General features: G+C 52.0%; 7 protein-coding genes across 7 annotated transcripts; 2 read left to right on the forward strand and 5 right to left on the reverse strand.

Annotated features, from left to right (window-relative positions):
• Positions 1-119: 119 nt before the first annotated feature.
• Positions 120-3,793, reverse strand: HMPREF1120_01395 (elongation factor EF-2). The gene has a single exon (XM_009155410.1). It carries the CDS (start codon positions 3,629-3,631, stop codon positions 341-343), a length of 3,291 nt encoding a protein of 1,096 aa, XP_009153658.1. The 5' UTR covers positions 3,632-3,793; the 3' UTR covers positions 120-340.
• Positions 3,794-4,238: 445 nt separating this feature from the next.
• On the reverse strand, positions 4,239-4,961 carry HMPREF1120_01396 (3-hydroxy acyl-CoA dehydratase; the record flags this gene model as incomplete). The annotated part of the gene is made up of 1 exon (XM_009155411.1): positions 4,239-4,961. One exon carries the CDS (start codon positions 4,959-4,961, stop codon positions 4,239-4,241), a length of 723 nt encoding a protein of 240 aa, XP_009153659.1.
• Positions 4,962-5,423: 462 nt separating this feature from the next.
• HMPREF1120_01397 (acyl-CoA dehydrogenase) lies at positions 5,424-6,978 on the reverse strand (the record flags this gene model as incomplete). The annotated part of the gene is made up of 4 exons (XM_009155412.1): positions 5,424-5,911; positions 5,971-6,060; positions 6,131-6,668; positions 6,802-6,978. The coding sequence occupies 4 exons, from the start codon at positions 6,976-6,978 to the stop codon at positions 5,424-5,426; spliced, it is 1,293 nt and encodes a 430-aa protein (XP_009153660.1).
• Positions 6,979-7,775: 797 nt separating this feature from the next.
• HMPREF1120_01398 (uncharacterized protein) lies at positions 7,776-9,028 on the forward strand (the record flags this gene model as incomplete). Its single annotated transcript, XM_009155413.1, has 4 exons — positions 7,776-7,901; positions 8,012-8,060; positions 8,140-8,563; positions 8,650-9,028. 4 exons carry the CDS (start codon positions 7,776-7,778, stop codon positions 9,026-9,028), a joined length of 978 nt encoding a protein of 325 aa, XP_009153661.1.
• Positions 9,029-9,176: 148 nt separating this feature from the next.
• HMPREF1120_01399 (uncharacterized protein) lies at positions 9,177-10,424 on the reverse strand (the record flags this gene model as incomplete). Its single annotated transcript, XM_009155414.1, has 2 exons — positions 9,177-9,505; positions 9,800-10,424. The coding sequence occupies 2 exons, from the start codon at positions 10,422-10,424 to the stop codon at positions 9,177-9,179; spliced, it is 954 nt and encodes a 317-aa protein (XP_009153662.1).
• Positions 10,425-10,922: 498 nt separating this feature from the next.
• HMPREF1120_01400 (uncharacterized protein) lies at positions 10,923-12,395 on the reverse strand (the record flags this gene model as incomplete). The annotated part of the gene is made up of 1 exon (XM_009155415.1): positions 10,923-12,395. One exon carries the CDS (start codon positions 12,393-12,395, stop codon positions 10,923-10,925), a length of 1,473 nt encoding a protein of 490 aa, XP_009153663.1.
• Positions 12,396-13,374: 979 nt separating this feature from the next.
• On the forward strand, positions 13,375-14,121 carry HMPREF1120_01401 (50S ribosomal protein L10; the record flags this gene model as incomplete). Its single annotated transcript, XM_009155416.1, has 1 exon — positions 13,375-14,121. The coding sequence occupies one exon, from the start codon at positions 13,375-13,377 to the stop codon at positions 14,119-14,121; it is 747 nt and encodes a 248-aa protein (XP_009153664.1).
• Positions 14,122-14,824: the final 703 nt, after the last annotated feature.

Here is a 14,824-nt window from a genome sequence, read left to right on the forward strand (position 1 = left end):
TCTCAGGTGAGTTTTACGCTGGGTGCACGCGAACATGCGACAGGATTGCAGGTGAGCTGCGCAGCGGAAGAGAATGTGAAGATGTGAAAGTGAAGTGCATGCGCTGCCAGTGAATGTTCGAAAAAGTCTTGTCACGTGCAGAGGGCCAAGCCTATGGGACGCCTTAGTCATGGTTTATGTCATCAATGTCTGGGTCTCAAATGTCTGATGCGGCCGCTTTCGTAAGTCATCGATTGAAGATGGTTGAGAGCCGCTACTATTTCAAGTACCAGGTATATGTCCCTATCATCGAGAGAGGCTTGTACGCCTTCTCACACCGCCTCCGGGACATTTGTCTGCTCTAATTCGTCTTCAACGTCTTCTGTTTCTCGGCGTCTCTTCCACCCCTGGCGCCCTTGACAAGCAGACCCTTTCTCTTCCTGACAGCATCAACATACTTCTTAGCCACGTTCTCTCTTTCGCCGTGGACGCCCAGATCTTCCAGTTCTTCCTCCGAGCGAGGGACCCAGAACGGATCGACGTCATCCAACATCTCGAACCCGATAAACCTGAGCATCGGTTGCGCCAGGCCCGAAGTGCGTTTGCGTATCTCCTCGCTGAAACCAAAACTCTCCGCCACAGGCAGCTTTGCCTCAATCGTAAAATAGGGCGTGCCTTCGAGTAAAGCTTCGGAAAGAATTGCACCCCTCCGCCGCGTCAGGACACTGTACACCCGGCCTAGGACGTCCGGGGTGGCCTGGATGGTGCAGCTGTACATGGCCAGTAAAATACGAGGAGACCAGTCAAGGAAGGCAGACCTGATCGCTTCTCGCACGGCAGAAATAAGTTCGCCAGTTAGACGACCTGACTCCACGGCAGGGTCGGACGATTCCGACGGTAGTTGTTGCGAGATGTCTTCGAGGAAAACGGCAACTCCTTGCATCGGTTCACGGCAGAGTGGTCCCTGTGATGTCGCGAGCTGGAATGCATAGACAACCGTGTCGGAAAAGTCTTGGCCTGCTGGTCTTGTAGATTTATCGTCTTCGCCTTGGCCCTCCTCGCCTTGATCATTATTCGTGTCGGTTTCGGGATTTTTCCTTGCCTCGGGCTGTTCCATGAGGAAGCGCTTACATGCATTCGTGCCAGTAGAGTCAATAAAAAGATTCGGACCAACTCTGCGGGGGCCGAATGCACAGATCCTGGGAATGATCTTTTGCCAGGCCTCCTTGTCCTCCTTGACTTCGTCGAATGCCGCTTGGAGTTGCTTGCGGAACTCCTGTAGGGACAGGTTACCCCTTTCATTACCGGTTTCATTACCTAGATCGACAGCTTCGTCCTTGGCGGTTTCTGCGGCTTCATCTGAGGTCTTGGTGACATCCTCCTGCGCTTGCTTCTCTGCATATAGCCGTCTAATAGTGGAACTGTTCTTGATGAGGAACTCGGTCACAGTCTTGGGCAATGGCCGGACCCGTAGCCTCACAGACACTGTTTTGGAAGCTGTCACGGCAATGACTGTGCCCCTAGGAAGCTCTGGATTCTTCGGAGGCTCCATCTCCTCGGCTTTCACAATTGTCTCGCGGTATGGCACGATTGGTTCACCCGGCTGGATGTCGCACCGAGCGAAGCGTTCTCTCAAATCCTTCAGACATCGTTCTAGATGCAGTTCTCCCGCCGTCAGAATCACATGCTCTCCGCTGGCCATTTGTTCATAGACCGCGCAAGGATCGCTTCGTTCCAAAAGCTTCAGCCCTTTGATCATTTTGTTGAGATCCATCGGGTTCGTCGGCTCCAAAGCCACCCGCACAATCGGTTCGCTGAGTGTAGAAATTCCTGCCAAATTGATACCGCCTTCCAGTTGAGAACATAGCGTGCCGGTCTTGAGAATGTGGCCTTCCAATCCTTCAATACCAAAAACAACTCCGGCCGGAACTTTGTCTAGCGGCTCTAGAGACCGACCCATCAGAAGGTACAGTGCCGTGATGGGCACTTTCTTTGGCTCGGGCGAGGCATGTGGGAATGCTGGATTGAACTTGGGCGGAAGAACATACACCTCGTCTCCTACAGATAATGATCCGGAGAATAACCTGGCAAACCCGATCAAGTGTTCAGGGTCCTCGGGCTGTTCCGGTGACTCGTCCTCATCAGCCTCCTCGCCGATCCTGGTTGTGTTCAGGCCATTGGTGATGCTGTCGACGTTGGCCGAGCCTTCGGCTTCAGCTTGTGTTTTGGCAATCTCCGCTCTCTTTTTCCGAGCGAGCTCTCTTGCTTCATCTGCGGTCAAGGTGGTCCCCAATTTCCGCCGCTTCGAAGGCAGCTCACTTTCGGGGATGGCAACCATCTTACTGACGTAGGCCACAACTGGTGCGTTCTCGGATGTGTCGAAATTGATCATGGCATCCTTCAAAGCAGGATCGATGCTTTTGGAACTGACCAGGTCGTCGATCATTTCCGGTAACCGAGTGGCCTGGGCATTAGGTGGACTGGGAAGGTATTCAATGACAGAAACTAGGACAGCGGTCGAGAGGGGTAGCCACGCGGCAAAGAGAGCCTGTAACACGGCCTTTGGATCGCGCGATCGGAGTATGTGCGCTGGTAAATTGATGGCCAGGGACTTTGTAATTTTTTCCAACAAAGCCGAGTCTCCTCGACCTCCATTGATACCGACGGTGGCATCGTAGGCCTGCCATATAGGCTCTAATACGAGCTGGACGAACAAAGGCTTTAGATTTCGTCCTTTCAAGTGCTTCTGACCCAAGACCTTCTTGGTTTTTGGATCCAGGTAGAAATCCCCCCAAAGGACTTTTTCGAGCACCGATCTTTTGATACCCAGCTTCTTCTCGTAAATGCCTGAAAATTGACGGACGGTGAAAGCCCAGCCGTCAATCGCGCTGGCGAAAATCACATTGTTCTTTTCCGGCGCAAAATATAGATCCTCGTCATCTTTTTCCTCGAATGTTTGACTGAAATCGCCCTCGGACGCATTTTCACTCAGCACGTCCTGCTTTTGCTGCTCTCTTGCCGCGCGTTTCTGGTCCAGCTTTTCCCGCCACTGCAAATCCTCTTCCATTCGCTCGCCATGGAAGAAGCCGCCTATCACTGCATTAACGCCCTCGAGGACTCTTTCAAGATGCGAGTAAGCCTCGGCGGGGCTCATTTTCAACTCGGTAATCAGTCGGTCGATCTTGTTGATAACCAGGAGCGGTTTTAACTTTTCGATCCAAACCTGCCGTAGCACCGTCACCGTTTGGGAGCATACCCCTTCAACGGCATCCACCAAAACGACGGCAGCGTCGCATAACCGTGACGCCGTACTGACCTCTGAGGAGAAGTCGATGTGTCCCGGGCTGTCTATTAGGTTGATCAAGTATTCCTCTTTCTTGAGTTCCTCGTTCTCTTTTTGCCTCCGCATCATACTGAAATATAAACTGATTGCGCTGCTTTCCATCGTAATTCCGCGGATTTGCTCGTCGGGCCGCGAATCCAGGTAGCGGATCTTGCCCGCCATTTTGGGAGAAATAATGCCATTGGTGGCAATGAGGGAGTCGGACAGAGAGGTCTTGCCATGGTCGACGTGTGCCAGGATACATATGTTGCGGATGTTCTGCGCATTCGATTGAAGGGCGATAAGTTGAGACGGAGCGATGGCAGGCATTGTGGCCTGAGATGGCACAGCGTGCCCAGGAAAAAATAGAACAGTCGCTGTCGCCTGTAGTGATTCTGGGCCTCTCCCTTCTGTCGTCCTGGCACAAGTTGAAGCGGCAGAAGAGGAATTATATGCTTTCACCGCGAGACAGTGAGGGATGCGGTGTCATGCAGACGCAAATAAAAAGTACAAAGTATGACGCATTTGTCCGATTCACGATTATTTTATTTGACTCCATCCGCTGATTCGGGGATTCGCGTGAGCGGGCCACCACACGCAGTCCCATAGTGTACAAGTACATTTGTCTATTGTGCTGTGCACCTCTTGAGCACATCTATTGGGAAGTCTATGATAAATATAAGTACAATGTCTCCGTTACGCGACTTGATGGCCGCCGCGTAAGTTGCATGGGTGCCCTTGGACAGTAGCAAAACTGGCGGCCATGCTCCCAACCATGGTGTCTTTCTCCTGCTGCATGGCACAGTTCCAGTCGGATTCAGCGTGACATCCAGCTGAACCCTCAACAGAGCGTGCATGGAATGTGGCACACGGCTTTTGGCGGGTACAGGAATCGGAGCGCTTTCTATGCCCTGAGGCCTGGCCTAACCCAGACCATTCAGTTTGCCTTCCCCTTCCCCTTCATAATCTTCCTCCTCTGCGCCATCATATGCGTATACAAAACATAGCTCCCCGGCACATAGATGAAAAGGACAACCTTGAGCAGTAAATCGATCCCCCTTCCCTGTTTTGCCGCAGGTGCCAAAGCCAACCAAATGAGCAAACACTCGCTCGTAATGCCAGTGGGGTACAAGACAAAAAACGTGCTGTACCTCAGCCACGTCAAGGCCCTGGGCACCCGTTCACTGATAGCCGCCTTCCAGACAAAGAAGCCGTATCGAATAATCTCAGTAATTCCCCAAGCAAGTATCATTCCTGACAACGCAATCGGACCCGTCGTCGACCCTGCTTCCTGTCTGCCATATACGTTTGTCGTGACCACGATCTGCGGATACATTTCAAGCACCACCCACACCAACAAAATCCGGGACGCCACTTGCATGGCGGTTGTAACGGGGCTGGCTCGAACAAGGCCAAGGACGGAGTGTACCACCTCGAGAAGCGCGAGCGTCTGTGTCCATTTGAGAAGTGGGAAGAGGGCAGGCAGGAGGTTCTCAAGCTTGCCGAGTGCAGTTAATGTGGGTATGAGTAGGATTGCGCGGAGTGTGACTGTCGACCACAGTGCGAGACATAGTGCGTTGTAGGCGATTAGATATTTTTGTGTCGGGGAGGAAGAGGTTGCTGTCGCTGGCGCGGGCCGTCGGGGAGTCTGGTTCTCCATTGCGAGTTGATGTGAAAGTGACCAGGTCGAGCGAGGGTAACTGATGGACAGCCTCTTGTGAGAGCTTGAAAGTGGTCGCGGAGATTGGTGACCTCAACGCGCGACAGGGTCTGGTTACGGTAAAGGGAGACGCCCAGTTACGGAGGGTTCGTAGGTATGGCTGAAGCAGTTTCGCCGTTCAAGCTTCAATTGTGTAGAACTGTTGAACGATTCCGCAGCCTTGTGACAACAATGGTTCGATTTCCCAAACAGGACTAGTCAGTCCTCAATTGTCTTCGATGATCGATTCGAGTTCAACATTACCATCGCAAAGCAGACGGGACGCAAGTTTAAGCTTACGTTGTATGTCTACTGTACAATGTACACGTCTTAAAGCTTCTGAGATTCTGTACATTGGAGGTATATCTTTTGCGGTCCTAAAGCGGCCAAATTATTGGGGACGTCGACGCGACTTCAGCCATTCTATAATTTGCTTCCCGTCTTCCTGCACAGTTTGGCTTCCTCCTTGACAGCAAAGTCAGTCAAGATTTCCTCACTTCCTCCTCCGACGACCAAAACTCGCAAATCCCGACTAATCTGTTCGACCAGTGCGCCTCTGCCGTTCTTGTTATATCCCTGACCACCCATAATCTGCTGGCATTCTCTGTTGACCTTCTCCAGCGTATTGCCTGCAAGCACCTTGGCATTGGCGACCAGACCTCCAATTCCCGGCGGAAGCTGGTTACCTTTCCTCTTGGCGGCGTCAATGATGTATACCAGCTGTTCGAGAAGAGCTTCGGTGGATTCAATCTTGCGTCCTGACACAGCCAACTTCTGTCGAATCACCTGATTGTCGATGAGCTTCTTTCCAAAAGTCTCGCGTGAGATGGCGTGCAAGTAGGCATCCCGAACACTCAATCGAGCGAGTCTCAGGGCGGTGCAAGCCAGCCATATTCTTTCATGGTTGAAATCTGTTGCAGTTAGGTCACCTCTGTTCCTTACATTCAGTGTGGAAAGGAAGGAAACTCACTGGAAGTAATAATCTCAAAACCTTGGCCTTCTCGGCCGATGAGGTTCTCAACAGGTACTTCGACGTCGTCCAGTTCAATGAATGTGGAACCTATTTTGCAACATCATGTCAGCATACAGTGCCTGGACAGAACTTGAATCCGAGAAATAGGCAAACATACCACTAGCATTTACACCAGAGTTGTCCATCTTCTTGCACGTCACGCCTTTTGCCTTGAGCGGGATGACGAGGACAGAGAGGCCCTTGGCTCCAGGTCCTCCAGTTCGCACTCCGGCAGTGACATAGTCGGCGAAAATGCCGTTGGTGATCCACTTCTTGCTTCCGTTAACGCGATAGATGTTTCCTTCTCGCACGGCCGTGGTGGTGATGCCAGCCACGTCGGATCCGGCATCGGGCTCGGTGACTCCGAGACAGAACCGCGTCTTTCCTTGCAGCACATCGGGGACAAATCTTCTCTTCTGTTCCGGTGTTCCGTAGTTGATGACAGGCGGGAAGCCGATGATGTTTCCACACGCCAGTCCCCAGATGACGCCCAAGTAGCCGCATCGGGCAATCTCGTCCATGAACACCATATCGTGGAATGCATCCCATTGACTGGGATCAATATCTCCAGGCAGGCGCAAAGAGCCTAGGTATTCCGCCGCTAGAGGGAAGATTGATGCTGCCATATATCCCCTATCGGCGAATTTCTTGATATGCTGTGGGAGGGGGGCTGTTAGTATATGCGCGGGATTTATTAACGCCAGTGACTGGGGCTCAGGTTGGAACAGAAGCTTAAGCGTTTCGAAGCTGTCCTGCTCTGGATGCTGGTTGTAACTGTTTGAGACTTACCTCCTGAGGGATATGGCCGGTCTTCTCCCATTCTGCAGCGTAGGGAATGATTTCATTGTCGACATACTCCCGAACCTCTTTTCTCAAGCGGAAATGCGTTTCGTTGTGGTAAGGCGAATAACCGCGGGAGCTCCATAACGGCTCAGCATAAGGGGCGATATTTGGTGTTTGAGCCATTCTGGAGCTTGTTGTAATTTAAATCCAGCAGTTATTGTACAGCCGACCACAATAATATTGTCCCGTCGAGTATGTTTTGCAAAGTTGGCGGTTATGGTTATTGTTATTATTGAAGTCTGCTTCGGCTCACCCTCGGCCTACGGAGTTTTAATGTCAAAGGTACTTTGTTCTGTCGGAAGAGGGCCGCTCCCATCTCCAGGTTCTCAGTGTCTCGGTATTTCTGGGCCGCTGCTTCGAGAATGGTTGAGCTCAGTCCCCATGCCCCGCCCCCGGGTTAGTGGGGACGGTTCGCTTCCGTCAGCTCCCGGGTTCAAGCAGCCCATTCAAACTATGATTAATCTGCCGTTTTGAGGATGATCGTTGCGCGCTCAGCGTATGATATGTATGTCCAATCTTGTCAAAAGGATATCGACACGACCGATTCTTTGATAAGAACGAGGATGGTGGTGGTGGTGGTGGTGGTGGTGGTGTTGTTGTTGTTGCATAATGTGTGGGCTGGAAATGCATAACGCCTCTATTCACGAGCCTTAACTGACGAGGCTGCGGAGACGATACCCCATTCGGCAACAGCTTTGCTCCTCGGCGTAAAAGCCTCTAATCTCGTGCAGCGGCCGACAATCGGAGTTCATGCAAACATTCTCTGGCGGCCGTGTACACGGTACAGTTGTATTTTATTCGAGATGCTGTTCCTTGATGTGAGAGGAAAGCAAGGCGGGATTGCCGCCGTATGTGCCACTGCAGTTGAACAATAACCATATTGTCCCCTCCCTGAAAGCAGTCGTACAAACCACTACAGAATGGCGACTAGTAATCCAGGTGTCGGCTTCGAACTCCCTACAAAAAAGGTCTCATGGCTGAAGCGAGACGTCCTCCTCTTCAACATCAGCATAGGATGCACTGCAGATGAGCTCCATTTTCTCTATGTGGGTTGTTACCCATGTTTTTGACCTGTCGTGTTCATGTTCACCACTGCATTGCATTTCCTGTTTGTATCAGTATCAGCTGATTCCAGCCACTGGCACGGCCACTGCAGGAAGGACACCCCAGATTCTCGACCTTTCCAACCTTTCCTCTTGCCCTGGGTAAGTTTGTTGACCAAGCTATCATTGTTGCGACAATCAGCTGGGCCATTCATTGGTTGACCTACTTCTACAAGGACAGCCTTCAAAGGCAACAGTCAGGAGGTGATTGACTTCTACTCCGCCCAAACCATCACCGATATCCCAGGGTGTCCTAAACTCGACCCAGTCCGACTCGTCGATGGACAACGGTTGATCAGATTTCTCAAACCATTACCTACCACCTCGGCAGGAAGGTCGTTTGAATTGCGAGAGAAAGTCATCGGTGTCTATGACAAAGGCAAAGCCGGAACCGTGGTCGAGACCGAGCAACGTCTTATTGACGTCGCAACACAAGAAACATATACTCAGATCATAGGGAGTTTGTTCTACGTCGGCCAGGGAGGATGGAACGGTCCGAGAGGGCCCAAGGCTCCGGAGTGGTTGCCTCCGCGGGATCGTGGGCCTGATGGGACGATTGCTATTGACGTTTCTCCTTGGGCGGCGCATCTTTATCGGCAAGTTTTGTCTCTCGACTCCTTTGGTTCTCTGTGTCTGAGGCCAAGGTGATCACGCGCCGTGGAATGGAAAACTAATGTGGGTTTTGGGCCAGGTTGAATGGAGACTACAATCCTCTCCACGCTACTCCCGAGCCCGGAAACCTCATGGGCTACGGCGGCATCATTGTCCACGGTGTGGCTGCTTATCAAATGGTTGCCCATGCCTTTTTGAAAAAACTCGGGGCCAGCGACCCCGCGAATATCCGGGAATTTCAGGCCAAATTCGCCGGTCCTGTCCGGCCTGGCGATCGACTACAGGTGGACTATTGGAGACTTGGCAGAGACAGCGAAGGGTGGGAAGAAATCAGGTTTCTGTTGAAGGGTCGGAATGATGGCAAGATCCGACTTAGCAATGGTTGCGCACTCTTGAAAACTCAAGGTCAAGGTCCAGGTCCGCGAGGAAGCAAAAACACCACTGGCAGTAAGCTATGACGACTGCCACCAAGCTCGGACGGATTGTTTAACCAGCTTTCGAACATCCATCGTCCATCTCGGGACAGAACAAAAAAACAAGACACGAGAGGAAAAAGTGCAGTGCATTGCTGACAGACTTTCTGCAAACATCGTATCGTGAAAAGTATCAGGTCTCGTCTCTGAACTCACCCTCCCTTTTCTCCAACCGCACAGTCGTCAAAGCAGCAGCAAGTCGAGCCATGGTCATCGGATCCCTATTAACCTCCTTACTTTCCCACAGAACGTGAGCATCGCCCGGGATTCCAATCGCCTCTGCGGTTTTGGCGCTGCGCGGATCGATAAATGGGGCCAAACAAGGCCAGACACCCTGCGCAGTGTCAAAGAAGATGTCGGCTCCGACGTCTCCCAGTCCTTTGATTTCTTTTAGTCGCTTGCGCACCTCTGAGGGTGATGAGTCGGTTTCGGATCCCGGCAAAAGGTTGTTGAGGTCGCCTTCTGTGGAGTCGTCAGAAATCGTCAGCTTCCCGTTGGACGTGCGTCTGGATCGAACATATTTGAGCCCAAGTCCGTATTTCGTTCTCGTCGAACAAACGCTCATGAAATAAGACAGCACTCCTCACTCAGGTTACAGTAGTGTAATCTGGTCTCCAGAGATAAGAGGTGCAGTAGCCATGAACACGCCGTACAGTACAGTGCCAGGCCCAGGCAAACAATCGAACAAAGTCAACGAAAATCAGCAGCGTGCAGTAAGGGAAGCGACATGACATGAATAGTCAACCTCAAACTTACGATACTTTTCCTCCAAAAACTCCACCAACTCCCCTAGAGCAGTGGCCGTCTTCTCGCGATACCTCGTATACCCGCCCTCAGTAAGCACTTTTGTCCGTTCATCCCATGTGGAGTTCTTCAGGACGTCAATCTTATGATACCCGTTCTTGACGGCCGTGGCGAGTGTCTTTGCCGCCAGGTCATGCGAGATGCGGGCTGAAGAGAAGATGGCGTTGAGTAGTAAAGCGAGCATTGTCTCTGGTGTTGGAGATTGAGGGTCTTTGACATCTGTATTTGAAAGAAAGAGGGTGCCGTATGTCGAGATGAGTTTGGATATTTTGGAATTCGATTCCCCTCCTCCAGCAGGAGGGGCCTTGGACCCGGATTTGGTGTCTACATCTTTGGTTTCCTCTTTTTCGTGCTTTGGCTTTTTGTGTGTAGTTGGACCAGTATTGACCTTTTTGGACGTGCCAGTGTTGGAACCGGACGCATCGGCTTCGGTCTTGGTCTTGCTGTGCGATCGCTTTTCCGGTATGTGGCTCTTCTGTCCCGTCGTCCCAGTCCCACCGGGACTGGACTTGACGGCCCCTGCTTTTGATGGCTGAGGATCATGATTCGCCTTTCCTTGGGAGCGTGTTTGAACCATGATGGCTGTCTCGAGATATGTAGGCTTGGACTCTCCTCTTATTACTAGGCAAGCATTGCTCGCAAGTCTCTGCAAAAGATGATATGCTTTCAGTGAATAGTCACTGTACAGTGGGCATTCGCGGCCAAGGAATTAGAAATCAGTTAGCAGGCAGGTATGTTGTCAGGCTGAGGCTGAAATCGCTCCAAGAATGTACGTTGTAGTATGTATATGTGGCCATGTGAAACGCCGGTCGATGATGTCAGACTCCCAGGTAATTAGTGGTGTGGCTATCCCTTTCTCAGCCAGCCTTGTCGGCACGTGGGGGCCTCCAGGAACGGAACGCATTAATGAACTGGTCATCACCAGGATATACCGGAGACTGAAGCAGGAAGGAGAGCATCAAAGAAAAAGAGCACGGTTTAGGAACCTAGGAGACATGTTTAATTGCATGGTTGAAAAACCGACGGGCGCAATGTCGGTGTAAACGTTGTAGTAGGAAAATCGTACTGTTACGACCTATCGATAAGGCACGGCTTCTGGAAGTCGTTCGCGTAGATCATCATCGACCTTTTTGGCGTACTCTGCCGTCTGCTGCAGGAGCTCAACGATATCCGGATCGATAGATTGAACTGGAGCACCGCTCATGCAGCTCAGATCTTGTTTCAAGGCACCCTTTTCCCAAGTCCCATCAATCATCCATTCGGTCGGCACATCGAAGTCTATCGAGTCGATCTCCTTGTTCTTCAGAAGACTACCGTTGTACCAGAGGAGCTTGGTCTTGTGATCCACGTGGGCAATGGTAAAACTGCAGACCCGGTCTTCAGGTGTGCCATCCTCGGCAAGCTGGACATGACCGACGATAGATGCGTAATGCTGCTCCATCGAGTACGGAGTACCGGTCAATTCAAAACCGAACCACCAGCTTTCTTTGTCACCGTGACCCTGTCGATAAGTGTACGTTTCACGCACTTCATATGTATTCTGCCATGCAATATGGAGTAACCCTATAAAGACGTCCAAGCGGGACTTGTCAGCTGCCACCACACCCGAATCGCATTCCTCCGCATATCCTTCCACATATACTTTCGACAGTCTGAGCGTATCGCTGATGTCGACGTCCGCAAGTTGCTCCTCCCACCAGGCATGTCTCTCGGGGAATCCGCCCTGCCAGAGGAGTCGATCATGGTAAAGCATGGTTCCGGTCTCCCGATATTGTGGATGCTCGTTGAAAATCACTTCGGGTGGTTGGACAAAGACATCGTCGGCATCCAGTAGCATCACTTGCTCGAAGGTGCTACCAAGAATAGCGAATGCCTTGACCGCCCAGCCGCCATGTGGCAGGTCTAAAGGGCCATCGTCAAAGACAGCTGTCACATCAAAAGTTGACACATTAGGTGCCAAGGACGTGATAAAGTCCCGAAATCCATCCGGTAGATCTTCGTCTCCCGAGTATGCAATCTGAATTGGCATCTGTGATCCCAAAACGTGTCGCAAGTTGGTCACTAGATGACAGGCGAAACGGAAGCGTTGCTTGCCTGTTGTGATGACCAGCCCCTTAGATCCGGGGATAAAACGCTGCCGAAGCATTTCCAAGTTCCGGTGTCCATTCGTATCATTGTTAGGACTTCGAATGAACGGTACAAGCGCATCAGCTACGCCTTCTATCAGGTTTGACCAGTCCCCTTTTTGCTTTGCGGTCAATTGGGATGTCTCGGTGTACGCTATCCAGTCCTTCAGAGTCTGCAACCTCTTTCCCATCCCTCCAAATTCGGAGATATTCAGCGGGTTGTTCCATATTGATGAAGCGGTCTCTGCTGCTGAGACATAGTATGGGTCGATTGGAGGCGGTTTGGGAGGACCGAGGAGCGAGCCATAGGTAGCGGTGGGCCACCGCACCACCCAGAGAGAGAAGACAATGAGGACAAAGCCACTGGCCAAGCCGAGCAGGCGGTACTTAGTGGTCAGCGATCCCGACAGCAATGTTTGCATCGTACGGTCGGCGCTACACGCTTGGACATGATTGCAAATGTTTCTCTATCAGAGAGGATTTCAGAAGAAGAACTCTTCAGTCAAATTAGTCGGTTCTCATGGCCAATTTGCACACGAAGCCTTCCTCGCCTTTTTAGCTGGAAGTGACGACGCCTCTGAGGTCACGTGCGCGGATGGTAGCCCCGTTTTAGTTTGGGCGTTCTCTTTTTTCAGCCATTTCCCCCACAATCCGACCCGCGAACGGGTCTCGCCTGGCTTGCGCGACTTCAAGGCCAGCGCCCGACGAGAAGGGGAGTAGCCTAGGCGTTTCTGAACGCCGGTGAGCAGTTGATTTCGACAGGTATCGTCTTTTCAAGCATTTCTGCCGGTTGTACTACTTCTCAGTAAGCGATGACAATCGAGACCGCGGTATATCCATTACAGAGCGCGTATGCTCCTGGACGTGTGCTTGTTCGACTCTCGACGCAGGTATTAAGCAGCAGCCCGCCGTTCCAAGCAAGTAAAGACCCGTGTGCACAGCTCAGGTAGCTTGGACAAAGCCTCGCCAGCCCTTACCTCACCCTCACATGGTTCTCCTTCGAAGCAGCCACTCGCAACATCTCAGCGATGTTCTCTGGCCTTTGTCTTCGATAATGCAAGTTGTTTGACATGTGAATTGTCGAGAAGCGGACGTTTTTGTTGTACTGTAGCATTAAAGTCGGAGTCGTGAGTGAAATACCTACCTGGTACGCTGTAGGACTTGACGGGACGCAGCCTGAGGGCGGCATGACCTACCTCTCCAAAACGGCAAGTTACCCGTGGAGGCTACGGTAGACCATGATACGGTGTAGTGCAACTTGCACAACAAGTCTAAAATAATTTTTCGAAGCGCAGTTTCCGACACTTGATCACAAGTGGTCGGTCTGGAACTTTTTCTTTTCCATTCCTCACAACCAAATCAAGACCCCTCGTAAGTCTGTGTGTGACTCAGTGTGCAACTATGCCTCCCTCCAAGCGAAACCGGGTCATCCCGACGTCCAAGACGCGCAAAAATCGCAAGGAACTCGTCCGACGCCTTGCCGCAAACGTGCAAGAAGCGGCGGAGAAATACTCGTACATCTGGGTCTTTGACGTGCAGAACATGCGCAACAACTTCATCAAACAAGTCCGCAAAGAGTTCGACGACTCGCGGATCATGATGGGCAAGACCAAAGTCCTCATGGTCGGGTTGGGCCAGACGGAGGAGACCGAATGCGTCCCCGGCGTCAGTGCACTTGGGCCTCATGTCAAAGGCGAGGTCGGTCTGCTTTTCACGGACCGTGAGCCCAAGGAGGTGGAGGAGTACTTTGAGGATTTCCTGGCCGAGGATTTCGCAAGAAGTGGCAGTGTTGCGACCCGTGAAGTGCGGATCCCGCCTGGCCCGATCCACACCCAGTATGGCGTCCCTGGCGGTGAGGACGATCCGCTGCCCATTCAGATCGAACCGACTCTGCGGAAGCTGGGGATTCCGACCCGTCTACAAAAGGGCACGATCGTCTTGGAAGAGCCCGCAGACGGGTCGATGGTCGAAGAGGAGGGATATGTGGTTTGCAGAGAGGGAGACACTCTGGATTCGCGACAAACTTCCATTCTGAAGATTCTCGGCGTCAAGATGTCCGAGTTTAAGATTGAGCTGAAGGCAGTCTTTGACAAGAAGGAGGCGACCGTTCGGGAGGTTGGCGAAATGGACGTGGACGCCGCTGCCTGAACGCAGTCTGTTTGACCAGTTATTGTGACAGCACATTTCGTTCTCCTGGGAAACGATATCTGACGAAGTGATGACCCATGGGCTGGAGAGTGAAACCAGCTCCGAAGGATTTTCAATGCTTCTGTTGTCTTGGGATGGTAGTGCGATGCGGCTCAAGTGGCAGCACTTCTCTCCATGCACGTCGACAATTCGATCCAACCCCATCTCGCGACATTGGCCAGGAATAATACCATCGATAACCTGCTGCTACTGGGATTCTTGCTGCGCCTACGTTATCGTGGTGGACTGCCAGTGAGCAGAATAAGCTGCGCACCGCTTCTCTCCGAGTCAATTCCCCCTGCCCTCTCGAACAAGGCACAGGCTTTTGAGGCACAGGCACCTCTTTGCGAGAGCGGACTGTCGTGACAGTCCACACAGTCCTGCGAAGTCCGACTCCTAGTGGATGTCAAATCCACTCTGGGCACTTATGGAGCCTGAGAGTCGGACACGACCTTCTAGCCACAGTTTAGTATAAAGATGGTGTTCTCTTTTTGAATGTCATTCTGCCGCCTGAGCCGAGCCAGCCCATCCCTTCGAAGTCAGACCCGAAGCCGGCTCAACTGCATAGTGGAACTTTGTAGCAGCTACAGTCAATGCTACCGCCGGTCCTGCCTAGGGAGGCATGAATTCCATATTCGATTCGGCTGCAGTGCGCGACCATCAA

This window comes from Exophiala dermatitidis (genome assembly GCF_000230625.1).
Source record: "Exophiala dermatitidis NIH/UT8656 unplaced genomic scaffold supercont1.1, whole genome shotgun sequence".
Lineage (NCBI taxonomy): Eukaryota > Fungi > Ascomycota > Eurotiomycetes > Chaetothyriales > Herpotrichiellaceae > Exophiala > Exophiala dermatitidis.